Raw genomic sequence first — 26,685 nt, 5'->3', positions numbered from 1 at the left:
GCCCACTCCTAAAACAGTATCTAGCATAGCTGGTAATGGGAGCCACAGCCATATACAGAGTTGGCAACCAACCCCACAACACCTCACCATGCAGGAAGCACGGTTATCTACTTAAGGATTCACCAGCAGAATGGGGAGAAAGCCAAGAAAAAAAGTGGAGAGGAAGACTATTAAGGAAAGGCCGCCAAGGCCCCCAAGCCACCGGGGGAGGCAGAGTGGGCTAGCCAGCAGCAGGAAATGAGGTGAAAGAGGAGATGGAATACAAAGTCCAAGAAAGATTCCATTTCTGACTCTTTGTTGGAGGACCATGTTCTTGCTGACGCCCCTCAGCTTACAAAGCTATTATAAGGCTCATTAAACAGTGCTAAGCACTTTGAGCTCTTTGGCAAAAAAGGGAAGCTGGAAGGGCAAGTTGTTGTTACTACTACTAAAAACTGATGCCTAGCAGCCACCTGAAAAGGTAAAATGTTTTAGGTGACTTACAAAACTGAGTTCTCCATTTCTCATGGCCCAAGATTACTATGCCTGTGCTGTCTCTGAGTGGGTCAGCTGCTATTTACCCTGCAGGGGCTTCATTTAGCCAAAGTGAAAGGAGCATTTACAGCAATGGACAAGGTAAATAGCATTGCACTGGCAGATGGGTCATTCTGCAGTGCCCTGGACTGTCTTTTCTAGAGCACATTTTTTCAGTCTAATTTACATAGGTTGCACTTTAAGCTGTGTGGCTCTATGCACTTCAGTAGGTTTGAACAACTCTTTTACAGCACTAGATCTGTTTTCTGTTCTTAAATCATCTTTAGAAAATGTTTTTCACATTCAGATACTAATAACTAACAACCACAGGAGCACCCGCACAGCGTGCAAGATAATATTCTAACACAACGATTACATCTTCCGTCATCGCAGCTTGGGCTGAAATTTCTCAGTTTAAATAGGGTCACACCTAGCTAATTTGGTAACAACTTCCAAACTCTGTGTGTGAGGGAGAAAGAAATCTACCTCAGACTGATACAGAAACTGGAAATTGCTTATTTTTCAGTGTTTTCAGACAAGACAAGTTTGAGTCTCTTTTTCTGGATGGGAATCATTTAATCAAAGCCCTTGGACAGCACAAAGTACTAGGATTCTATGGAGAACAAATTACTCAAGCTGTATGGGAAATTCATTATAAACAATTAAGAGCAAGGTACCACTCCAGCAGAGAGGGCGCCTATAAAATTTACTGCCATAGGAATGTCAGAATGTCAAACACCGTGCATGAATTTTAAAGGGCACTGACTAATTTATAAATCAGCAGCACACATAACCACAAACACGATTAAGAATGGACACCCAAATCTCGTACATCTTGCCAAGGGTGGGAAGTAATCCTCTGAAGTACAGCTCTGCATGCTTGGATAGGAGCACAGTGGTTTAAGTGGGTTAGGGAGAGCTGAAAGCCTCCTCTAAACATCAGGCAATAATAAGCTTAATGCAGGCAGGAGTGCTACCTCCTAACAGTTGCATCTTGGTCCAGCCCCATGTGTACCCTTCTCTTTTCTGGAGGCACACATGTCAATCTTACCTGGCTGTGACGGTGGTGCTGGTGCTGTATGTAGCACCCCTGAAAGGATATTATGCAACCCTGGTTGAGAATCACTGGACTAAAGGATTTTCCCTAATCAGTGGTATGATCCTACAATTTTAAGTGCCTAAGTCCCACCCCATTTCATTGAGGTACACATGTATCACTTTCCATAAAAGAATTTCAAAAGCTATTAAAAAGTATTAACTATGTTTCACAAAATCCCTGTGAAATTAGGTACATGTCACCACCATTTTGCTGATAAGAAAACGAAGGCTCAGAAATGATGGCCTTCAACAAAATATTCATGTACATGAATAATCCTATCTTTATTTTGTAACCAAATTTAAAACTAAGCTAAATGCCTTACTGAATCAGCGGTTAAGGGTACATTAAATTACCAATGCCTTTAACAGAAAACTGATCTGGTCCCACATAACTTCCCAAGCCCAAACACAAAGCCTGTGTGTCAGAGTTGGAACCAGATTTCCAGTCTTTTAAGTCTTGGTCAATCACAAAGCTGCTTTCCTTGATTTGTGGGAGGAGCCAGTGAAGTAAACCAGTGTGAGAGTCCTACAAAATCTGAAATTAGGATTCAAGCCACAGAGAATGATTGAAAGTCCCTTTAAAGTAATGTTGCTGCAATTCCTATTTTCAAAATAATTTTATGACCCAAGCTTCTTCCTTACTGCCAATACATAGTATAAAATACTGGCTACATCCATAAGGATTGCATCTTGACAGGGTGGAAACATGCATGTGCTCCCAGGTCTGTGCCACTGGGAGCTCTAGCTGTTAACAGAGTAACCAAAGCTGAACAAGTAAAAGGAGAAGGACCAGGTCAAAAGTAGCCTGCTGGTCCTCTAGGATAGGGGATGAGTGATAGGCCAATTCACTATGGAAGAACAGTTATAGGAAGACAACAAGGTTATCATTACATTCACACCTTCTTTGTACTGTACATGACATTACATACCATACAAAGTATTCATTTAGGCCAGGGGTGCTCAACCCCTGGCCTCTGGGCCAGATGCAGCCTACAGAGCCATGTCAGCTGGCCCATGGGGCTCCCCGATGGTTTGAAACACTGGCAGGAGAGCAGTGACAATGTTAATTGCTGCTCCCCTGCTGCCTAATTTCTAGACCCATATGGAGCCCCACAGACCAGATAATGTAGACTTGTCCGCCAGATTGCACCATTGCAAGCTCAGATCCAGACTCAAAAGGCTGGTCCAGCATGCAGCTGGTTCTGGACAAGCAGGGCCAGTCCAACGTGCAGCAGCAGGATCTCAGTGTGTGGGCTCATCGCTGTGTGGCTAGATCCAGGCACAGGAGGTTGAGCCAGTGTGCTGGCTCACACCCATAGACCAACCTGATACGGAATCCAGCCTGAAGACTGACCCTGCACCACTCATCCAACTCACAGGGCCAGAAGGTTAGGTGCCACTGATTTAGGCTGATACTTTCCACTGGCCAAGTGAAATATTTTTGTTGAGGCTTGGCTGTTTTACCACTGAAAACAAGACAAAAGTGCTAGATTAAAAGCCAGAAAAATCTGACCTTGATATGGTTGAGCATTCGATATGCCAGCCAGGTCTTCCTTTTCCCCAGGGAGAAGCCCAAAAAATTTCTTGAGGTTTGGCTGCCTTCCACAGGGCAAAATCTTGGACATGTTGCTTATCAGTATCAGCTGCCAACGAGAAATGATCTGTTAATGGAGCAAGGCTTGGAAAAAAGTAACCAGATAAATGCAACTGAATAAAGCAATTAGGTATACATGTCTACATAACTATACTAAGGAACATCAGCATACTTCTGAATACAAACATTTTCTTGTTTCCTATATTTTTCCCCTACACAGCAGAGCTGATGTGTCAGAAAACATCCCACAAAACTAACACCCTGAACATTCCACCTTGCATTAAAAGATGGACCTTTGATAGACTGCAGGGACAAAAGTAGTGTTCAATCAGCTGGTCTGTCTTTGTTCAGCTTTCCCTAAAATAAGCTCAGTACCTTGAGACTGGCTGAAATCCTGTTGCCAGAGACATACAGGCATTCTTGTTCTAAAGACCTCAGGAGAAGGTATATCTATTGCTTCACTTTGTGGTGTGCTCCTTTACCTAATTTCAACTTTATCTGGCTTTAACTTCCAGCCTTTGGTTCTTATAATTCCATTCAATGCTAGACTACAGTCTTCTAGTACCTTTACTCTGTGCAAGTATTATACACTGCTAAGCAAGCCACCTCCCAACCTTCCTTTTTGATGAAGTAAAACTACACTTCTTCCTTCTCACTGCAAAGCTTTCTGCCCAGACTGGGTTCATCTGTGGCTCTTCTCTGAAACATCACCAGTTTTTCCATCATCCGCTAGATGGTGGAAAACAGGCACTGGAACTGAACAAAAGTAATCTAATATCACTTTCACCTATGCTGCATGAAAGATGAGAAAAATCACATCTCATCTCTGCTACTACATGGTATTCACCCATTTATGCAGTTACCTTACTAGCAGGGATTCTGGTTTCCTCCGATTAAAATCCCCAGTTTTCAGTTAAATAAAGTACCCCAAATCTCTTCCTGTTTCATTTAAATAATGGAAAAACGTGATTTTTTTTTTTTAAAGAAAGCCAGGATTCTTGCTTATTAGCCACTTTGCCACCATGTTGTACTGAGAGTTCATGTTCAGCTGTTGTTCCATTATGGCCTTGTAATATATGCCTTCCTGAGGCATTTCTTACCACAATGCAGTCCCCATTCTGTAGGGATGTTCTATATTCCTTGATCCTTGATATACAACCTTATATTTGGCTGTATTAAATACACATTTTGTATGAAGGGGTCCAGCTTACCAAGGGAACTAGGTTATGCTACAAGAATGCCCCATCTGCCAAGTTCCATAACACAAGGCCAATTTTTGTATCATCTGCAAATGATTTTATATTAGCTTCTAGATTGAGCCTTTCTGGATAAGGCAAGACATAAATCTAAACAACAGTAGTAACCACAACAACTATGATGAAGGACTGCATCGGGCCCGAACCAAACCTAGCAGAACTCCACTAATAATACAGTTCTCCATTAACAACTACTTTAGTTAGTCAGTTCTCATGTCCTTTCTTGAGCCCATGTAGCATTAATTGTTTACTTGAATTGCCACGACATTAAACATCTTACAAAAGCCTAGAGTATATTACACCTTTAAAAACAACAACAAAAACAGACGAACTTGTAGCCTCATCAAAAAATGAAGTCAGGTTTGTTTAACAGACATATTTTCCATAAAGGCATGTTGACTGGCATCCTTTATCAAATTAATCCCCATATCAGCCTTCTTGTTATTCCACCTGGGACTGAGGTCAGGTTGACCAGCCTCTAGTTACTCATTCCTCACTTACACTTTTTGAATACTGGCCCTTCCTTCCGGATCCTGGATTAAACAGTAACAAGAAATTCCTCCTACATCATTGACGTTAATGGGAGTTTGTCTTTTTTCCTTTTGACTTGAATGGAAACAAGATCAAACTCTCATTGATCATAGATTTTAAAACCCGACTATACTAATAGGTAAGTTTTTATCATAATGAAAGTGCAAATCTTAAGGCTGATCATGATTTTTATATACACAGTAACTGAGAGGAAACCTCCAAAGCTCAGTTTTAAGAGCCGATTTATATCAAAGAGCAGTGAGAAAGCATTGCCTACATAGCACCTGTTCCTCTGGCTAGTTCTATTTTTGATATTGCTAAACCTCCATATACTACTAAACTTTGTTCTACTGATGGCATGCCATCTCATTCAGATATGAGAACACTGAGGATACTTACACAGAAAGAAAAAAATGACTCATTTTGATCCCCCAAATTAAAAGTAAAGTTGTAAAGATCACAAGCCCTATCTGGATGTCTGATACTTTTGCATTTCTACTGCTAGTAACAGCCACTATAAAAGGGAGGTCTAAAAGGAGTTCCAGCAGTAACTCCACAAGACTGGAGTACTAAATGCAAGTTCTCCTGAAAGTTAACACAAGCCAACAGGGCTTAATGCAAGTCAAAAGCAGGCCCTGGTATAAGAGGCATCACCCTGATAAAGCAATAAATTGTTCTTTGCTGAAGTTAGAATTAGCAAGTACCAATATTTAATTGCTTGTTTACCACTGTATGTCTATAGTCAGTCAAGCAAATGACTGCAGCATAGCACGCCACGTTGATTATATTTTGTGTCTGAAGCAGTGTGACAGATGTACTTCCTCATTACTTCTGATGTTGTACAACTGCCGCAACAGCTTTTGTCCCTGAATTGTAATCAAGAGGTCCTCACAGCTGCCTAGTACTTTGCTCTCTTGCACTTGTTCAGCAACTCCAACAAGATTTTTTTTTTTTTTAAAGGAATGGTAAATTTTAAACAGTATTACTGTGACAGGAGTATCAATATCGGCGCCTTTCTGGGAGCGGCTCCGCCCTCCTGTAATGGGCCAACCGCTTGCTTACTCGCCTGCCATGCCTTGATCTTACTTGATTACAACCATCTTCTAATCAACAGAAGGCTGCCCATTTTTCCACGCCCCAGTGACAGGGGGCACTACCTGCGGCTCCTTTTCCTTCCCTACACCGCAGCCCAAGCCTCGTAGATGGAGTTGACGTGGTTTGACCTGGGCCTTGTTATGTTCTGGCCCTCCTCTTTACACCTGGGGCTCCTCACTGCCCCCTCTCGCTCGCTCAGGGGCTCCTCGCTGCCCCCCCCAACTCCAGGGCTGGGGCCAATGCACCCCAAACAAAGCTGTGCCCTCTCCGGCGCCCGGAGACCCCACACTACCATGGAGCCCCTATGAGGCCTCCTCCAACCCCTACAGCCTCACCCGGTTCTCTGGTCAAAACAGTAAACATAAAACATAAAGCCCCTGGGCTGCAACATAAAAACTAGACCATCCAGTCAAACAAAATCTACTTCCTACTAGAGAGTGAGGGAATTCGGGGGGAGGGGGGAAGGAGGGCTCCCCAACCCCAGCAACGACCGGGGGACACTCTCACTGCCAGAGTCCTCCCCTCCGTCTGTCCGAGCTGAGTCCCTACCCCCACGGCTGCTGCAGAGGGACTGCCCTCCTGGCCTCCTACCTGGGCTTAAGAAGGGATAAGCCCTGCCCCTTCCTGGTCAGCTGGTTTTACCAGTTGCCCCGGCAACCAGCACCTGTGCAGCCCTGGTGACTGGCAGCTGAGCCTCCCCCTTTCTGCCACTAGGGGTCTTCCCAGAGCAGTCTCCGCTCTCAGGCACAGGGCACCCATGTGCACTGTGACAATTACCCACACTGAAAACTTATGCCAAATGCTTCCATGTGAGGAATTAGTTAGGTCCACCTTGCTGTAAACTATACACTGCCTTTAAAATGTCGCTCACTTATGTCCTAGGGTCCGCTGCACATTTAACAAGCTCAACATACAAGAAACCACCAGGGACCAATTAAATCTGCGTCCATCACAGGCAGACAGGCCCAAGGCCACTGTGAAGGAAGGGAGGATATTAATTTCAACGGAAAGGAAAAAAAAAGTCACAAGCTGCAAGCAAGGATAGATGCAGCTGAACATTTTCTATATGCTGTACTTAGCAAGGAAGCCAAGACTGTCCCAACCAGAACCTACCAGAGCACCTGGAAACTAACACACAGATTGGTTTTATGGTAGGGGACTAAGAAGACCCTATAACTACCATAATTCTTTCTATAGGCCAGTCTTTTTTTTAAGACAGTTGTTTGGAAAAAATCCTAAACTACAGTACTAGATAGATGATATATCCAAATTCCATGTCACTGAAGATAATCGAGATTGCTTTGCTTTGTCCAAAACAAGGGATTTCTCACAGGGCAACTCATTCCTAGAGCAGGCCAAAAAAGGACATGCACACAGTTGGTTTGAATAGCTCATCTGAAAAAATATCCACCATAGAATGCCACAGCAGCCAGAATCACTCTCTGGAATATATAGTCCCCAGTCATTTGGGGAAAATCTAGCAGCGTCTTGGCTAATCTTACTTCTCTTTAAAAAGACAGAAAACAAAAACACACTGCTAGCCCGGCTTTAGATTTCTTTGCAAGAAATAATCCAGGCTATCTTTGCAAAGCTATCTTTGCAAGAAATAAATCAGCAGAGCTGACAATTTATCTTTCATTGGACCCAAGAACAAGTTATCCATTAGTTACAGAATAACTTCCCAATTTTCCAGTAAAAATGTAAATAGAGTAAAATTGGGGAAAAGGTGGAATCCTTAAACACACAATAAGAAAAAACAGCAAAGATTCTCCATGGTTATCGAATAGTAGTAACAGCACAGTACATACCGTTTCAGACGTTACTATTAGAACTTCATGCAAAGGATAACCAGAATTTCAGGAAGCATTTGACTGATACAAGAAGTACTGCTATAAAACCAGACAAGAATGTCAGCATACCTGTTTCTTCTTGTACATCAGGATAAATACTAGTCAGCTTTCCATATTTGTTTCCCCAAGATCTGACATCAAAATAAACATTGCCTGTTAAAAAACAAATGCTGAGCTTTATTACAAAAGAGAGATGGCAATCACACTGCCGATGTGCAAAGAAACTTAAACACTTACTCTAAGAAAAACATCTGCTGTGTATCATTTCCTGAAAACACAATTCTGCTTTGGAAAGGGACTGCAAACATGGCAGTGTACGTTGCCACATTTATAGTCTTTTAATATCTAAAGATTAAATTTGCTCAGCCTGCACACAAGATTTTGCATATGTATTTTTACTGACACTCCTGTAAATGTGCCCTGGGAACTGAAAGTCATGCCAAATTCTCTCCTGCTTTCCAGTTATCAACAGGACTCTCCAGGACTCAACTGGAGCCTGACAAGTCTAATTAAGGTGCAACCAAGTTCTTTCTATAACCACAAGCCTGGTCTCTAAAAATCCAGAAAACACCATGTTTGGAAACATCTGCTCTGCAGCATATAGAGGCTTCTCACCTCCCCACAAAAGCTCCCAGGTCCCTGATTTGCACACATTTCTAGTACAACAGAAGCAAGCCAGTTCCACTATTTCCTAAACCAGGACTTCTGCAAAGAAACCATATAATGGAGTCTGGCATTAGACAGTACAGGCAGTCCTCAACTTACAAAGTTTCGAGTTACGACGTTTCGCATTTATGTTTCTAAATTGACACGTTGTTTCAACTTTGAGGTCAGTTTCAACTTTACAACGCTTGACCTGATACGACACCACGACAGCAAACAAGTTGCTATGTCACCCATCTCCCTAGAGAACATCTGTCCAAACTTCCTTGGACACTTTCTTTAAGAAAGCAGACAAGACTACAGGAAAACCTGCAGCCAAGACTTCCGAAAAGACTCCAGCCAAGAGCCCTTCAAAAAGTCCAGCAAAGTCACCTCAAAGAAGTTCTTCCAAATCAGTAAGATTGCTATGTACAATATAAATACATTAATGTAGCTATATTACTCATCTATAAATGAATGAGTACAAAATTCTGGGTTATTTTTGGTGAAAACAGGTTATCGAGCCTTGGTTCAGGAACCAATCCCCCATTTATAACATTGTTTCCTATGAGAAAGTCGGTTCTGAGTTACATTTCGATTTAAGACGCTGTTTTCAGGAACCAATTGAATCGTAAGTCTGAGGACTGCCTGTAATATTAAAAACCTACTTCCATTAAAATTTAAAAATACACAATGTTAAGATGTGTAGGAGGTGTATTAAAGCTATTTATACCATTATCCAGTATCTTAGCTGAAATGGAAAGGTATGTTATAACTAGATAAAAGCATAATTAATACTCTTATTAATACTGAACTGTACTGCTACAAACCTTACCTTTGGAGGTTGCATAGGCATGTCCATTAGCAATTATTTGTTTTATAAAAGAAATTATCTGAGGAATGTTTTCAGTCACTCTCATATATATTGTAGGTGGAAGAACCTTAAGTAAAGAAGCAATAACAACTCATTAGCCTATGCATCCCATATCCTCCTGACATGTTATTTCCATTTACGGCAAAATAAGCACTTTTGTAGGAACACTGTCAATTCAAACAACATTTTTCTCAAAATTCTGCTACTATAATAGTCCCAGTTGGCATCTAAACTGACAATTACAAAAAAGCTAGCAAAAAATAAAGCCAGACATTTTTCTCCATTCTTCCTCAATTGATCTGCCTTGTGCATTTAAAACATGTAAGCCAGATGCAGAGTATTTTAAAGGCACTGGAAAGACAGATCTCTCCACCAAACTTTAAATCAGGCTCTGTTTATATATTATTAATCATGTTACACTTTTGCCAGAACCAGAGTTGGACCCCATTGTGCTAGACCCTGTGCAAAGACAGGCTAAGACAGGGGTGGGCAAAATGGCAGACCTGGCTGGCAGCCAGATTCCATTTCCCAGCAGCCCCTGCCCATATGGCTGGGGCTCGTTTTGACAGAGACCCCAGCACCAGCTGCACTGTGATAGCACAAGGCTGCACTTTCCGTGGAAACCAGCCCCAGCAGCACTGGCAAAGCTTATAGCAGGACGGAGAGCTGCTCCGGAGCCGCTGGGAAACTTGTGGTGGTAACAGCATGGTCCAGAACCAGGGCAGAGGCACAATCTGCAGCCTGCATGCTCTGGGCATTCAGGCAGTGGGTTGCAGCTCTGTCCCGGCTCCAGACCACACTGTCACTGCTGTGAGGATCCAGGGCAGAGCTGCGACCTGCAGCCTGCATGCCTCTGCCCTGGCCCCAGACCATGTTGTCACCATCGCAAGATCCTAGCGGCTCTGGAGCAGCTCCCCACCCAGCCAGCACTGCCGGGGTCAGTCTCCATGGAAACCCCAGCCTTGCACAATCACAGGGCAGCTGCTGCTGAGGTCTTCATTGAACCAGCCCCAGCCATGCAGGCAGGGACTGCTGAGAAATGGAGTCCAGTGCCAGCTGGATTTGGCTCATGGACTGGACTTTGTCCACGCTTGGACTAACTACTGCTGCACTAAGAACTTAACAATAGTTCATCCCTTCACCTGAACAGTCAGTTTCTTCTTTACCAAAAGGAACATAAAGGGGCCAGATGTAACAAAGAACTTTTAAAAGAAATGTTAAAAAACAAACAAACCATACTTTACCATAAATTGAACATTTTTTTAAATTAGCCAATATGGGGGGGGGGGAAAAAGCAGATTGTCAGTGCCCCTTTATCAAATAAACAAACTTTATCATTCTTTCAAGTTTAAAAGCTCAAATATCAAATATTTGCACCTTTAATGCAGCCATATCTTGTTTAAAGCCTTCTTCGTAAATACGAGCAAGAGCTGGCGGTGATATATTCATCTGAAGAATAGGCAAATTAGTAAGTTGTAAATCAAAGGATTACTATAAAATATTGCAATCTTTTATCAGTTAGTTAATGGCTAATTAGAAGGCTCAAAATCCCCAAGGTAAAAAGTCAGAAAGGCATATTAATCTAACATTCAGCTGGGAAGCTATAAAAAGATATTTATAACATAAAAGTGATAATGTTTAATTTTTCTGTTTGAATTACAGAAATAATATTTTAATCCTTATTTTTATATGCAGAAAGCAACTAAAGTTAACTTCATAAATCTTTATTTTTATGCAGTAAAGGGCTTCACTTCCGGGGCTAATGTTAAATGGCTCAGGAGTTCACTCTGACCCGTTACTGAGAGGGGACACTGACATATACCATTTGTCAGAGACATAGAACACAGACTCCCAGACATAAATCAGACAGGATATTAATTTTATGATAAAAGTAAAAAAAAATGAGATACTTCAACTGGTCATTGTTAGTCATATTTTTAACATAACTGGGAAAAATGAACAGAGACAGTTACATATTCTGGCAACCAGGATGGCCATAACAAAATCTGTTCACTTCACTCTTAAACTTTAGTTGACAGCTAGACAGAAATGATCTTCACAACTGAACAAATCAGTGGAAAGCAGAAGTAAAGAGGAAGTTTCCAATACCCAGCATAACCCAGGGTTTGAAACATTAACCAAAACAAAACCTTACACAACATGGAAGAGCTAGATGATCACACTTTGTACAGTTTCAGGTTTCTCGTATACCTTCAAATTCTGATCTAAATGATGGAACTTGACGAAGCCAAGACACAGATACAAAACCACTCAAACCAGAGGATTTATGCATCAAGAAGTTTCAGGTAGAGGTGCACCAATATATTGGCCTGATATCAGATCGGTACCAATATAAAGAAGATTGGCTGTATTGGAAACTGGCCTGATGGGGCCAATAGTTTGGCTGATAAAAATACCAGTGCATGCACGCAGCTGAAGCAAAGCACTCAGGCAGTGAGGAGCAGAGCCCAGCAGCGTGGAGAGCTGCCTCCAGCTGGTAAGTCAAGTCTGTTGTGGTGGAAGGGGAAGAGGGGGAGAAGGGGCATGGGGGCAGATCACCCCTCCCACCCCGGAGTGAGGGAAGGAGGGAGCAGAGGCAGATGGGGCATGGCATGGGGCCGCGGCTTGTGGGGGGGGAGGAGGGGGCTGCCCTGCTGCGCCCACCCAAGGGTGGGGGCAGGAAGGGGCATGTGCCCCCAGATCTGCACAGGACAAGCAGATGGGCTGCAGCTACGGGTTGAAGCCAGACTTTTCTCGCTAGGGGCTGGGCCTTCTGAGGGTGCTACAGCCACCCCAAAATTTCACCGTAGCTCCCTACCAGCACCACCACTGCCGTATGCCCAGCGCAGCCCCGGCTCAATGCCCACCTCCCCCCATGCAAGACAGAGGCACAGCTCATCGGGGCTGGGGGTGCTCCCTCCCAGCACTGCCACCGCAGCCCTGACTCTTCCCAGCACATGGGGGAAGATGGGGGTTGAACCAGGAAAAGCTGGGCTGCACTGGGTGCATGGCAACGCTAGGAGGGAGCTACAGTGAAATTTGGACCTGTGCATATTGATTGACCGCAGGATGATCATGAGCTGCCAATGCAAGACTATTGAGGAAAAAAAAAGCTCATGCAAGGGTGTATTAGGTGTGGTATATGCAATAGAGACAAGGTGGTACTAATACCACTGCAGAAGGCAATGATAAGACCCTAGTTAGGATACTCTGTGCAGCTCTAGTCACCCAAGTTCAAAAAAGATTAACCTGCAGTGGAACAGTTCAAAGGAGAGTCATTAAAATAACTTAAGCTTGGCTTGTTTAATTTAGCAAAATAGGGAACTGGAGAGAAGATTTAATCACTTTTTATACATACATTTGTGGGGTAAGCATCAGAGATGAGGAAGAGCTTTAGGGGCTGAAAAACAGCACTGGCACAAAATCAAAAGGCTATAAACTGGCTATGGATAAAATCAGACTGGAAATTAGAAAAGATTGCTAACTATCAAAACTCTAGTCTTGGAATACTCTTCCAAGCAAAGCGGCTTGGGCAAGAAACTTGAATCTCTTTAAGATGGAACTGGATTGGAAGGGAGTTCTGACACACCACTCTGTGATGCAGGGCATGGATCTGCCGGGCCAGCTGGGGGCAAAAAGGTAGCTCCTGAACATGTGGGAGGCCCCTCATAATCCCCCACCTCAGGACTTTTGCCAATTTCTAGTCAAGACTGGTTAAGAAATTTCACCTCTCAGAAGCTACTGCCTTCTCTCTAAGGAAGTGGGCCACAGCTAAGGCTGGGGGTCTTAGACTGGGATGTGCTCATGCTTCTGCCATTATTTACACAACCCAGAGGTTCTTAGCTCAAGTTTTCCACTCAGGTCATGCAAATCACAAAAACTCAGGTTATGATGCAGATTTTCCCCTAACTCAGTTTGGCATAGACTATTGTGAGTTTTTACCTTCCCTGGTAGCATGAGGCATGGGTATTTACCCTAGGATCTTCTGAGCATATACACTAATGAACTACTTCGCTGTTGCTGCAGTAGTAGGGCACTGATAGGGCCCTTGTCTCCCCTGCTTTTACCAATGACATATAATAGGGTATTTATTGTTCAGGTATCTGTCTGATTGTGGGTGAAGGTTTGAAGTGTTTATTTGGGGGATTCCTTCAATTGGCAACTATCTGCAAACAGAGAGGACTAGACTGTGGCCCAGGGAAGACCTTCCAGTCCTATGTTCTAAAAGGAATACAAATTTAGGTATGAGAAATAGACAAGGGAACTGAAAAAATTAACAGCATTAATATACAAGGATAAAAATCTTTTGACATAAAAACTAACTACTTTGTCAACTGGGTTACAAAATATTTGGAGGAATACTTCCGATACAAAACCAAAGAAGTTGGACTTCAAAATTAATTTTACTTGCTTTGGATATGACCCTTACCCCCACTGATTAACAACTGGCTGAAGGGCTCAAAACACAGGGTAAAGACTACTGCCCATGGACTGCAGTACTAATGGACTACTGCCCTAGTAGGATAAGATGCCAAGACCAGCAACAGGACAGTGTTACTGAATACCATAAAAACAGGTAGGAGACATCAAAGTGCCACCCGCTGCTGTTCTAAGACACTAAAGCACCCTGCAAGGAACAAATTGTAGGCCTTGGTAAAAACAAAAGCATCCTTTAGAAAATTACTGCTAAAAGCTCCAATGATTAAAATGTTAATAGTGACAGAACAGTGTAGAAAGTGATCCAGAATTCTTTAAATGGCAACAGCAACTTCTTCTAAAACTAAAATATTCAATATGACGCTCCTACGAAGATGGAATTCTCAAGACACATATTTTGTATTTTTTAGGTGCTGGTCTGTTGCCATAAAAATACACTTAAGGGGAAGATGAAGAAAAGCTAAAATCTGTTTTACGAAAAGCATTATAGAGCTAACCTAAGAACTCTCTACAGTTAACTGTGTGCATCTATACACGCTATTAGCATTCAGCAATAAACCACAGCACTTACTGCACTGGAGTTTACTGGTCCCAAGCACACCAGCTGAACATGGACCAGGGACCACAGCAGGCTGAGCCAGGCTGGAGCAGCCCTGACTAGCAATGGGCCGGGGGGGCGGGGCGGGGTGGAGGCCAGCCCAGGACTGCTCTCACCTGGCTCCACATGCTATAGGGGGACTGGCTGGGGCACGAGGGTGTTCCAGTGCTGGGCTAGCCAACAGGAAGCCCCCACACTGAGGTACAATTGTGGCCCCGCCAACCAAGTCAGCATCTACATGTGCATTACTACACATGACAAAACAATGCAGCAGAGTAGTACTACACAGCAGGGCCACAGAGGTAGATAGGAGACATTTATTGTGAGCTAAATAGTGTACGCCGCAATAAATGTCTTGTGTAGACCACTGTAACCTTAAAAAAAACACCCAACCAAACAAAAAACAAAACAAAACCCCATGGAGCTTAGACCCAAAGTCTCATAACATGTTTACTATTGTTCCAGTAGGCAAGAGAGTTACCAGATTTTCAAAACTAAAAATTAAAAGTTTAAAAATAATTAGCCCATACAATAAAGATTCTATCAAATTTGATAAAGATTTTATCAAATATGATAAGAGGCAGACTAATAATTCTTTAAGCTCGGTTACTAAAACTGACTCCATTACCATCCTGTTGATAGAAATTTACTGTCATAAAGCTTTTAAATTTAGACTATCATTCTAAGAAATCTGTGCAAGAGCTGGCAGTTACCAGTCATTTTTACTAGGGACCCTGCCCTGCAAAGATTTTTAAACACATTTAAAATGAAGCCTTTGAGTTGTACCATTTGAGTTCAGGGCCTAGGTAACAATTAAAGACCAATCCCTATAAAAAGATTCATGTGGGCAGACACCAGAGGTGCTGAGCACTTATAGCCAACTGGATGGAAGATGCGTGTCATGAATTTTAGTGTCTCTATAACAACTAATTTCAAAGGCAACTATTGTACTTACTCAAATCCAAGATGAGTTTTTTTTCCCCCATTCAACATGAACAGGGATCTGGGTTTTCCATTCGCCACTGAAAAGAGGCACTAAAACCTGGATTTCCTCATTTTAAAGAGAAAACAACCACAGGAAATGGTGGGTTTCCCCTTTCAGGCCCACAGAATTCCAGGCTGCAAGGGGCTGAGTGAAGTAGGAGGAGGACAGTCAGGCAGGGGGCGCCATGTAGCTCGAGGAGCAACCCACAGGTAAATCTGGCAGGGGGGGAATTGAGGCCCCCTCAGGGAAGGAGAAAGGGAGGGAGGGGGATGGAGTCATAGATGGCTCACTGGGGAGGGACTGGCACCCCACCACTGCATGGACTCCTGGGAGGAGAAGGCATATGGGGGGGCATATCCCCCCAGATTTGTGCACAGAACGGGGACAGGCTGCCCACTGTTGACTCTGACTCCCTGCCTTGTTGCCCTCCTCCCCGGGGCCTCTGCAACCCCGTGAGCAGGACCCAGTGTAGCAGGACAGAAAAGGGCGGGGAAGCTTGATGCTGCCACCGCCACAAACCCTGCGCCACCATGGCAAAGCGTCTCCTGCCCACCTGGCAGCAGTGGGAGGCACAATCCCATGCCACCATCCCCACTGCTGCCTGGCAGGCAGGATCACCTCAGCATGGCAGCACTTGGCTCCTGGTGGCAGTGTCGAGCTTCCCCACCCTGCTGGGGAGACAGCAAGAGGGCAGAGAGCCCGAGCCCACAGGGCATAGCTTGCATCCACCCGCTGCCACAAGCTCACAGGCAGCAGCACAGGTGCTGCTGAGTGGGGCAGGGGGTTGCAGACCTGGGTCCCTGGCCCTGTAGCCCTGGCAGTTGGGGGTATCCTCTGGCAGGGCTGAGGGGGCTGTGGGTTGCAAGTAAGGGATTTTTAGTTAGAGAATTTGCAATTTTAAAGAGAGAAAAATCAGGATCCCTGAACACAAGTTTCTCTCTTACATTCAGGGAATGGCCAGAAGTGTGGCTTGAGGCTGGAGCTAGAGCTGTTCCTACTTCCTAGCAGAGGCCAGGGCCAGAGTCATCATGTCCTCTGTGCCCCGAGCCAGAGCTAGAACCAAAGCTGCCACACTTGGGTAAGTAGCAGTGCGGGAATGCAGAGGGAACAGGTGGTGCACAGGTGTGGGAGGAGAGAAGGGGTGCTGGCAGCAGGGTGGGGTCAGTGATAGGGAGAAAACAGGTGGCAGAGTGCATTTTTATGCAAGAATTACATGATCATTTTACTGTCATAAGCAGTCAAAGATTTCTGCTTTGTACTCCTATATGTATTTATGACCAAAACAGAAGATAATCCTGTAAAATAAAATGGTGGATCTTTCTCTGTTTTATTGAGCTAAGAAAAGCTAGAGTATTCAGTGCTTTGCCAGCATCAGGTGGCATGAAAGCTACCGTGGAGGACATCTTCAGCCTACTATTTATCAGGAACAAATTCCATTGAGATTTAGTACAAGTGTACATTTGGAAATAACTGATTATGCTTTGAAAGATGACAAATTAGCCAAAGTGTTTTGTGTACAAATCAATAGGACACTGGCAGGGATTCAGCACACCCATAAATAAGATCATATTGATAAGTTATCCCAGGGACTAATTAACCGGATTTCACTGTATATGAAATGCTACAATCTGGTATCAAATTATGTATGAAAGTGTTTACCTCATTGGCTCTTTTAATTATTTTGTCATCTATGTCCGTTATCCCCATCACCATGACGACTTCATTTCCAAAAAACTTAGTTAGAATTCTTCGAATAATATCAAATCTAACATAGGAACTGAAAGAGAAAAACAAAGACTTAAAGATGTATTGATGGTCATTTCCAATAATGCAATTAACAAACAATATTGAAACACCTATTTAAAAAAAAAATCTCTGATTAACTTAACAATATATGAATTTTGCAGTTATATAGAAGTAGAAGGAAAAAAAACAAGCAATGACCTTTAAGAAATACACAATGCATAGACAGAATGCTCTTCCAGAACTAGCTGTATTCTGGAAAAAAAAAAAAAGTTATGCAAATCTCAGTTGAACTGCTCTACCCTCTTCTGGCACATGTGACACATTACATCAATTTTTCAAACGTAATTCTTTTGCTGCACGCATCTCTTTAAAACAATATATGGAAGAGAGTTTTCATCCTAATGTTAAGCAGAGGCCTCGCACTTCAAATTAATACATATCATATGTAGGAACTCTATATTCATCTACTAAAATTAACACCCTGATTACATTCCAAGTCAGATTTGCAATGACAATGCAGAAGTAAGCCAAATATATCAATATCACCATGTTAAAATTGTATGTTAAGAAACAAAAGGGCTAAAAACACATTGGCCTTAACTCACACACATGGCACAGAGCTTTTTGGCTACTAAGAAACATTGTTTTAAGGGTTTAAGAGATTATTGTTTCAAGTTATTCAGGGACTTCCTCACAAATTCATTGTATTTATATTTGCAGACTTTATTAATCTATAATTGATATGCCCTAGGAAACCATTTGCTACTGCAAGAATCTCTGGTCATATTTCCAGAGATGTGTATTTATTTAATCCTTCCCTTCCTTGACCTTCACTTATACCCATGATTATAGCGTCTCAGCAAAAGGCTCTCTCTGGCAAGGTTTGAACATCTTCAGCTCTGACCAACTTCAAAGAAAATTGAAGATACCATATTCAGAGGGACTAGGTCCAGAAGGATATTCCCAAATATCTGTTTTCCATTTTATCAAACATACTGAACACACCAAATCCTACAAATACCATAATCAGTCAAAACAAACTAAAATAAAGGAACTGTACAAAGAGAACTGTGTCCCTCCACTCAACTGCACGGATCACATGAATGCATTTATATGTAAAGTACCCACACTACCCTCCTATGAAGAAGTTATTTTAATTTTTGCTGGAATTGCACCATATTAAAATATGCTCTTAGAATGCAACACACAAAATTAAGAAACAAGTCATATTAATGAATCCTCAGCTCATGCTAGGTAGAATCCTAATCTATAACACTATTTGGTTTAAATCCATCAAAACACAAGAACCTCAGGCCCATATCAAAGGGATCCTGTCAATATCAAAAAACAAAAACTTAAAAATTAGATCTACCAGTATTGTGGCTTCCTCTATCAGAACATGCACAAAGGTTGTATTGCCCCCCTCTGCTATGCAGCTCCATTCCATTTTGGAACAAACCTACTGCAAGTATGCAGAAATCCTGCCCTTTTGGCATTTCTGAGAATACGATTCTTTTATACCTCACCAGTGAATGTGCTGACAAGAAAGAAAGCAGATGGGCGGAACCAGGCAGCTGGTACAACCGATACCTGTAACAGGAAGGTAGATTGTAGCCATGTTGGTCTAAGGACATAGGCAGACAAGAACCTTGTCCGCCTGTGACAGGAAGAAGCCCATCTCCTGGGTTTCTAATCACTCAGGATCACCCAGCTGAGAAGCTGGATTCTAACCAGGTTGCAATTCTCATGTCAGTAAATTGATACCCATTTGAGAATTAAGAAAAGAGTTGGGTTGGGCTTTTTTATTTTATATTTTTAATACACAAATGCAGCTCCTTTGATATGATTTTCTTAAACAGGCATAAGTGGCATTATACAAAAGTACAACAACCACCTTTTTGAGCCTAGCAGGTGCAACATACTAAACAAACGAGGTTGCTTGTGTGACTTTTTAAAACAAAAAGAAACAATATCATTCTTTCAGGAATGCCTGATGTATATTTAAAAAAAAAGAAAAATCAATGTATTTTAAGAATGTTTATGTACATGAACTTCACAGGCCACAAAAGATTCAACAGAACCAGACTGACAGCAAAATTTCTCTTCATGTTGTTGCATGGCTTGGCTCACACACACGCTGTTCTCATTAGTTCCCCAGCATCTTTCCCAATTAGTTGCCTGTCTCATGAACCCCCTTCAGGAAAAAACTGACCTGCAGCTTCTAAAGCTGCACTTCAAATAAAAAGAACTCTCCAGTCAAGAGACAACTACAGAGGAAAAATATGAAGGCCATTTGCAGGCATTAAAATTAAGAAATAAATAAATAAAGTGGTGCTTTACTATGAACTTAGCATGCACCCATGCTGAGCCCAGCACATGCCCAGAAGAGGCATTGCATTACTTGGACCCAAATCACTCAACATCCGTATAGATCAGGTGCTTTGGTTGGGGCTTTTCTGGCTCTTATCTAATAGCTGGCTGAGTCAGCTATTGGAGAGAAGCACCAAAAAAAGTCCTGATGAAGTGCACAACCTATACAGACACTGCAGAGCCAGGTCAAAGTAACACGCTGCTTCTTCCAGTAAAGCATGGTTTTTGTTGTTTTGTTTTTTATTTAACAAGCAGCTGAAAATCGCAAGTAATCAAGTTAACACTTCAATTATGTCTTAACTAAGGAAAAGAACTGAAGGACATGATTTCATAAGAAAGTCACTGCTGACAAGTGCAAGATTTTTCCCTTTGAAAGAGTAAACTAAGTTTATCATATACAACAATGGAGTTTAAATTCATTTCAATGCTCTAAGAAAAAAAAAAGAGACACGCACACTGATGCCACTGTGGACAGTTTAATTAAACAGTTCAATTAAAGCCTCTAATAAATACACAGCAAACAAAATACAAGGATGCAAAATGGAAGGCACAGAGTTGCGTTACAATCTCTATCAATAAATGGTACCCTCACATTTTGGATGCAGCATTCTGGTCTACCCACCCTTGCCAAAAATAGGATATAGCAGGTTCAAAGATGAACCCATGATGAAAAGAGAGGCAAGGTGAAACTTCCAGACAGGGAAAGATTGAAAAGACTGGAGCTGTGTATTTCACAGAAGGGACAAAAGGGACTATATAAAAGGAATGGAGAGGGGAAACAAGGGTGCTTTTTTATATACCCCCTGCACCAAAGGCCTGCAAAAGGGAGGAGGAGAAGAAACAAACAACAGATGATAGCAAAAGGTGGAGAGGAGGAAGCCAAAAGAAAATCAGATTGAAGAAAAGAAAACCATTCTGAAAAAAATCAAAAAGGGTGAAATTCCCCATGGTGCAAAAGGCCTGCTGAAGGCCAACTGCACAACTTAAGACCCATTCTTAAGCAAGATGAACACAGGCAGAACAGACAGAGATGGGTCTCTACACCTGGGCTGAAATAGGACGAAAAATGGGAACTGGGATAAGGAAGAGGAAGAAAAGGATAAATAAAGGTGGTAGCTTTAATACTGAGATTCAATATACTTGAATATGTACAGCTTGGCCCCATCCCCTGCAAGCGGCACTGCCTGGGCCACACCTGCCAAGCACCGAGCCCAGCCCCGAGAGCAGTGCTGCTTTGGCTGTGCCAGTCGAGTCTGGCCCCAGCCCCTGCAAGTGGTACGTGTCCACCTCCCAGGTGCCTGGCCCATAGTGAGGACATGCAGAGGCCGATACAAGTTGACGCCATATTTCTCATCCAAGAAGTCAGGATTTTTGTAGATCTGGTGTAGAAAGTGACTTAACTTCTTGGATCAGAAATATAGGATCACCTTATGCATTGCATCAACTTGTATCCCATGAAATACAGGAACTCAAAATGTGCTACGGTCTATGTAATATCAGTTTAGAAGTGAGCTACTGAAATGTGTGTTTTAATATTCTACTGAACTAGATGTATACATTTAGCACTTGATTGCAGGGGACTAATATACATTATAATTCTTCTGCATTCCAGTTAATGTACTAATGTTGGAATGCAGAAGAGTTACATTTTCATAAATCTTCTGGTGATGTACAACTTTAATCTTACCAGGATGCTACTAGATGCTTGGTTTTGCTATATGTCCTTCAATAACATGTACCTCAACACTCTCTCAAATCTTAGCACTCTCAACCTGGACTCAATGATCTCCCGAGGTCCCTTCCAGCTCTAATGTCTATGAAAACCTGCAAATTAAAAAAAGGTCTCTGAGGGTTGCAGTCATTCTTCCTTTCATTAGCACTAGATTAGAGAAAATTTCTAAAATGTTTTTCCTGTTCTAGTGTAGGATTAATAGTATAAAAAAAATGTAAGACCCACTACCCCAAAATAAAGTAGGTGGAAGAGCCTAAAATGAGTTGCTGGTGAAATAGGCATTTATTGATACAGTACATTTAATATTTTTCCCTCAAACAATTACATTAAGTTATTCTTTCAAAATGACCAGTGTTAGTGTTTAAATTCCAAAAGTCCTAAACAAGTTTAACTCCTAGGAACTGCTATCTGAAAGTTAACATATAACATGCTTCATTTTTAACCCACCACTACAGATAAAGATGATACTCAAAAATGAACCATATTTAAGTGAAAGCGATTCTGGTACAGTTTCCTGATTCTAACCCAGATTAGCCACCCAAATCCTAGAAATCATTCTCAGAACTGGAAACAACAACAGGTATAATATGCACAAAGGATATAGCAACATTTAAGTTTTGTGAGTAAAATAATGAGAGGTTGCCAATTTTATTGAGCTTAGATATCAGCATTTAAAATAGATATATGGAAATAAATATTATAACTCTCATTCAACAGTTAAATGTAAAGTGTAAAAGGAATTGCAACACAAGGGGTTCAGAAATATAACTAATCAAAAGTTAGTACAGAAACAGGAGCCAGTGAAGTGACATGAGCTAAGAATGAGCTGGAAAAAAATACCTTCCCTTGGAGATACAGCAAGATGTAATCAGCTGATTACAAAAATACTACAGACCATGATCTCTTGCTCAAGTGAACACTGGCAGGTTCCAGTGGTCTTCTGCAGAAGCCACAGATTTTAGGATTTCACAGGATCAAGCCCAGTTTTAGTAAAGCTGGTTGCAACTCTGCTGCATATGATCAAAGTATTTTCCAAAGTAATTTCTCCTCTACCTATGCAACACATCCCTCTTGGAGGCCTGATGTGTTCATGCTTTCCTAGAGAAGCTCCAAACTGAGTGTACTAACCAACCATCAAGGAAGCTAACTCCAAACCACAACTGAAACAAGCTGCCTGGGAAATTTAGGGAGATTTGCACAGTACCCACCCAAACTATACATCCCTCCTGTTCTTGTAGGAATAATGAGTGATCCAAAGAGTTAGAAAGGTTAGTAACCCTGAGATGAGTAAAAGGACCCCGTTAATTGATGGAAGGGGGAGTGTTGACAAGTTTATGCTCTTTGGTTTTTATAAACAAAAAAGGAACTGAAATATTTGTATCAGGGGAATGGAAAGTTATGTGGGTATTTCAAAAGGCTATACTCAATCCCCGCCCCCTTATCAGCCTTAAAACAGTTCTTTTTAAACCAGGCCAACTGCCCTGTGCTGTTTTTCTAGATGCAGATACTGTAAGCAAACTAAATGTCACAAAGAAATAATTCTTGCAGCATGAAACTGTCAGCTGTGATAAAAAGAGCTGCCCTTCTTACAGATCAGAAAGGCTAAATCTTATTTCAACTTTACATGCCTAAGGGGGGGTTATATAGTTGCATAACTGCAATTTTTGGCATTTATGAAGAATTTGGATTCAATTTCCAGCTGTGACAGGATACAACCACACAAGTTTAGGCATATCTGCTGGAAATACAACAGGGGAGGTAGAGGGACCTTGCAGCCTTAGCCTGATAACCTAGTGGCTAGGGCATTTAGCCAGGGCATGGAAGACCCAGGTTCTAGGCCCCATTCACATACGCTGAACTTAAAACCTACATCTCCCACTTCCCAGCAAAGAACTCTAACCACCTGGCCATGCCTTACCCATCCCTTGGCTGCCCAGTAGGCAAGAAGAGTGCTAGAGAAGGAGGAAAGACATGTCTGAATTTTCTTCTGCTTTGTTTACAAGATAGCTACTACCCTGGAAGATCCTGTGTTCTGGCCTTACAACAGCCATTTTGTACCTTGTTCATAACATTTGTTGAATAAAACAGATATAGCACCACGACAGTTTCTTTCCCACTGAGGACCACATCCTACCTCTAGTTTAATTTGCCTCCTACTAGCCCTATATACCCTCCCCTCCTGTCTGCCCAACAGAAGGTTTAGAATTTGCTCTGTCTAGTATCTAGCCCAGGGATGGGCAAAATGAGGACTGACAGGCCATTCTATCCAGCCCTGGGGGCCCTCCCAAAATTAAGAAAACTAATATTTATCTGCCCCTGGCTGCCTGTCACACAGCCCTTGATGGCTTGCCAAAAACTCAGTAAGCAACCCTCTGCCCAAAATAAGTGCCCACCCCTGATCTAGCCTATGGCCTAGTAGTCATTGGAACAATTTGCTAAGAAATAGGCACTGGAAATACAAACACCTTCCACGTGAAAGAGGCCTAGAATTAAGGTCTCCTAGTACCTGGCTGAGTGCCCTAACCATTAGCCTATGGAGCAAAGGAAGAGGACCCTTCTCCTCCTCCAACTTGTTATGATTTCTCTGCAAACAGATTTTGGGAACTTGCTCGGTATTAGAGCTGTGCCCAAGAGCTTCTGTTCCAATGCGGTGCCTTCACAGACAGTGTGGAGCCTTCTGAACATATTCTGAAGGAAAGTATAGATCGCAACTACACAGAAGCCAAACTCTGTTTAAGCACCAAAAATTGCAGTCGCACAGCTGTGCAAGTGCCACTTAGGTATATAAAAGTTGAAGCAGGATTTCATACAAACATAGAGAAGTATGGCTGGAAGAGTCCTCCAGAGATCATCTAGTCCAACCCCCTGCCTGAGGCAGGATCATTCCTATCCAAACCACCCCATGCAAACCATCATCTAAACTCTACATAAGAGTACAGTAATTTAGTCCTATGCATCTTTCAGTCCGTCTGCACTAGAAGACATGCAAAAACATACGGTCACTTGCAACAGAGCAGTTTGTTCTTCAGTGTTAATGAAATACAAACTCAGCTGTTAACACAATTCTCTATTTTTTTTGTAAATCCAAATTACCTCCAGCCTCTCAGCCACTCTTGTCCCGCGTTTCAAACTGAACTGCACAGCAGACTCATCCCTGTTACACGCCAGCTGTGTTCAGCAAGCACAATCCGCGATCATTCATGCATCCCAACAGATGCTTCCCCCAAAAATTAAGTCCCCGCTCAAACAGACAAGTTGCCAGCATGATCAGAAACTGGGTGTATCCACTCACTAAGGGCTGACCAAACCCTGACATAGAGAATAGGCCTCTTCCTACCATTAATGCTACCACATACCCACCACACCCCAAGCTGCACTTGGAAGAGGGGCACCTGAACACGCTTGCCCAAAACTCATTTCCAAGGTGGGGTGGAAATGGAAAAAAAAAAAAAAATCCTTTGAACCAAACAAGCCATGTTTCCAGAGGCCATGAGCTTTTGTTTTTGGCTTCTAGGCCAGCAGCTGCACAACTTTCTCCCATGCAAAGTGTCAATGCTGTACCAACTAAGTTTGGTGCCCAGGTCAAAGCCTGCAGCAACAGACTGTCCTCACCCTATGTACAGATCCAGGGGGGCACCCCCCCGCCCACAGTACTTGCCCAGGAGCACACGCAGTGGCAGGTGCCACCCTTCCCCCATCCCTATGCTCCCCAAAAACGAGCTGCTCACAGCTCCCCACCCTCCCCCCTTTGCTTCAAGACCTGGGGCAGTTACCCCGCTGGCTCCCCTTGCTGCAGCACTGCATAGCCCCGCGGTGCCCCTGGGAAGACCTTAGCGCCTCTGGAAAGACTGGCTTGGTGCCCCCATTTTTTCTTAGCCTCCGGAGAAATAACGGGGCCGCAAGAATACCCCGAAAGACCCCACTGCCGCGTGAAACCTCTGGGGTTATATCAAGGCCTTTTGGCTAAGGAGCCTGCCTCGAGCAAGGGGCGGGAAGAAGGTTCCTGCCAGCCCCGGGGTGGCCTCGGCAGAGCGGCGCTGCTCGGGCAGGGGCCGGCGGGGACTGCAGTAGCCCGCCAGGCGCCCCCGGCTCTGCAGCGCGCAGCACTCACCAGGCATGGCCCAGGTGCGCGTGGTCGTACACGGTGGGCCCGCAGCTGTACCTGCAACAGACGCAGCCCGTGAGTTGCGGCAGCGGCGGCGGCACCCCGGCCCGCCCGCCCCAGCCCCGCAAGGCGCTACCAGGTGGCCGCCGCCGCGCGGGCCACGACAAGGGGCTCCTTGCGGCCGCTCAGGCTGTTGTAGATCAGGATACCCGTGTCCCGCCCCGAGGGCGGCAGCCAGCGCCGCCCGCCGCCGCCGCCACAGCCCCGCCGGCAGCCCGCCCGCAGCACCCCTGCCCCCAGCCGCGCTCGCAGCATGTCGGCGCCTGGCCGGGAGGGAAGCTGGGCGGGAGCTGCGGCGGCTCCTCCCCACCCGCCGAGCCGGCTGTACCTACAGGCAGCAGCGGGGTAGCTACAGCCCGAGCGGCAGGAAGAGGAAGGACTTGCGGCGCCCGACTCCGCCTCCTCTCTCCGGCAGCAGCTTTGCCGGTGGCGCTGCGAGGCGCTTTGGCGGCGGCGGGCAAGGGCTCTCTGTGCAGGCAGGTGGCGACGTGGCAGGCAGGGCTGGTTCCTCAGGGCGCTTCTACCTTCTGCTGGGGCCGCTGTGGAGGAGTCTAGTCCTGAAGCTGGCTTCCTCAGAGAGCCATGGCCCAGCCTTTCACCCCAGAGCATGTCTATACGGTTGGCCCAGTAAAAGGCTTCACAGGAAAGCTTGTCTAACTACTAGACAGTTGGTCTAGTAAAAAAAAGTCTCACCTGAAAGCTTGTTTAAATGTACTATGCCACAGGTGGACAAGATGGGGCCCCTAAACATTTTTGAAAGTTAATATTTATCTGCCCTGGGCTGCCTGTGATGCAGCCCTCAATGGCTTGCTAGAACCCAGTAAGTGGCGCTCCGCCCAAAATCATTGCCGGCCCCTGCACTATGCAGTTGGCCCAGTGAAAGATCTCATCAGAAAGCTTGTTGAACTACCTGCTACGCTGTCAGCCTGGTGAAAGATCTCACCTGAAAGCTGTCTAAATCTACTACACAGTTGGCCCAGTAAATGATCTCACTCTGAAAGCTTGTCCAACTCTAAACAGTTGGCCCAGTAAAAGATTTCACCCAAAAGCTTGTTTAACTACTACATAGTTGGTCTAGTGAAAGGTCTCACCTGAAAGCTTGTCTAATCCTACTATACAATTAACCCAGTAAAAGTATAGCAGCCTGAGAAATCCCTTTTACACCACCAAACAACATGAGCACAGTGAGAGGCAGATCC

At 43.7% G+C, this 26,685-nt stretch overlaps 1 protein-coding gene across 6 annotated transcripts in view; it reads right to left on the bottom strand.

Moving 5' to 3' along the window:
* The window catches only part of CARS2 (cysteinyl-tRNA synthetase 2, mitochondrial), a 62,114-nt gene extending 36,277 nt beyond the window's left edge, over positions 1 to 25,837 (bottom strand). Inside the window, exons 1-7 of one of the 6 annotated variants that reach the window (XM_090022260.1) lie at positions 25,563 to 25,779; positions 25,433 to 25,483; positions 17,133 to 17,250; positions 10,831 to 10,902; positions 9,415 to 9,520; positions 8,007 to 8,090; positions 3,125 to 3,254 (exon numbers count right to left, since the gene is read on the bottom strand). In XM_090022260.1, the coding sequence (XP_089878386.1) occupies positions 3,125 to 3,254; positions 8,007 to 8,090; positions 9,415 to 9,520; positions 10,831 to 10,902; positions 17,133 to 17,250; positions 25,433 to 25,483; positions 25,563 to 25,741 (740 nt within the window). In that variant the 5' untranslated portion in view covers positions 25,742 to 25,779. Of the gene's footprint in view, positions 1 to 3,124; positions 3,255 to 8,006; positions 8,091 to 9,414; positions 9,521 to 10,830; positions 10,903 to 17,132; positions 17,251 to 17,417; positions 17,472 to 25,432; positions 25,780 to 25,818 lie in introns of those variants that run through there. The other 5 variants (XM_090022219.1, XM_090022237.1, XM_090022252.1 and 2 more) reach the window with 5 other exon arrangements.
* Between the last annotated feature and the right edge of the window lie 848 nt (positions 25,838 to 26,685).

Source organism: Crocodylus siamensis, chromosome 1 (assembly GCF_052110815.1).
Source record: "Crocodylus siamensis isolate JL-2025a chromosome 1, ASM5211081v1, whole genome shotgun sequence".
NCBI lineage: Eukaryota > Metazoa > Chordata > Crocodylia > Crocodylidae > Crocodylus > Crocodylus siamensis.
Note: the sequence above shows the minus strand (reverse complement) of the source record. Positions and strands in the feature narration are given on the sequence as shown.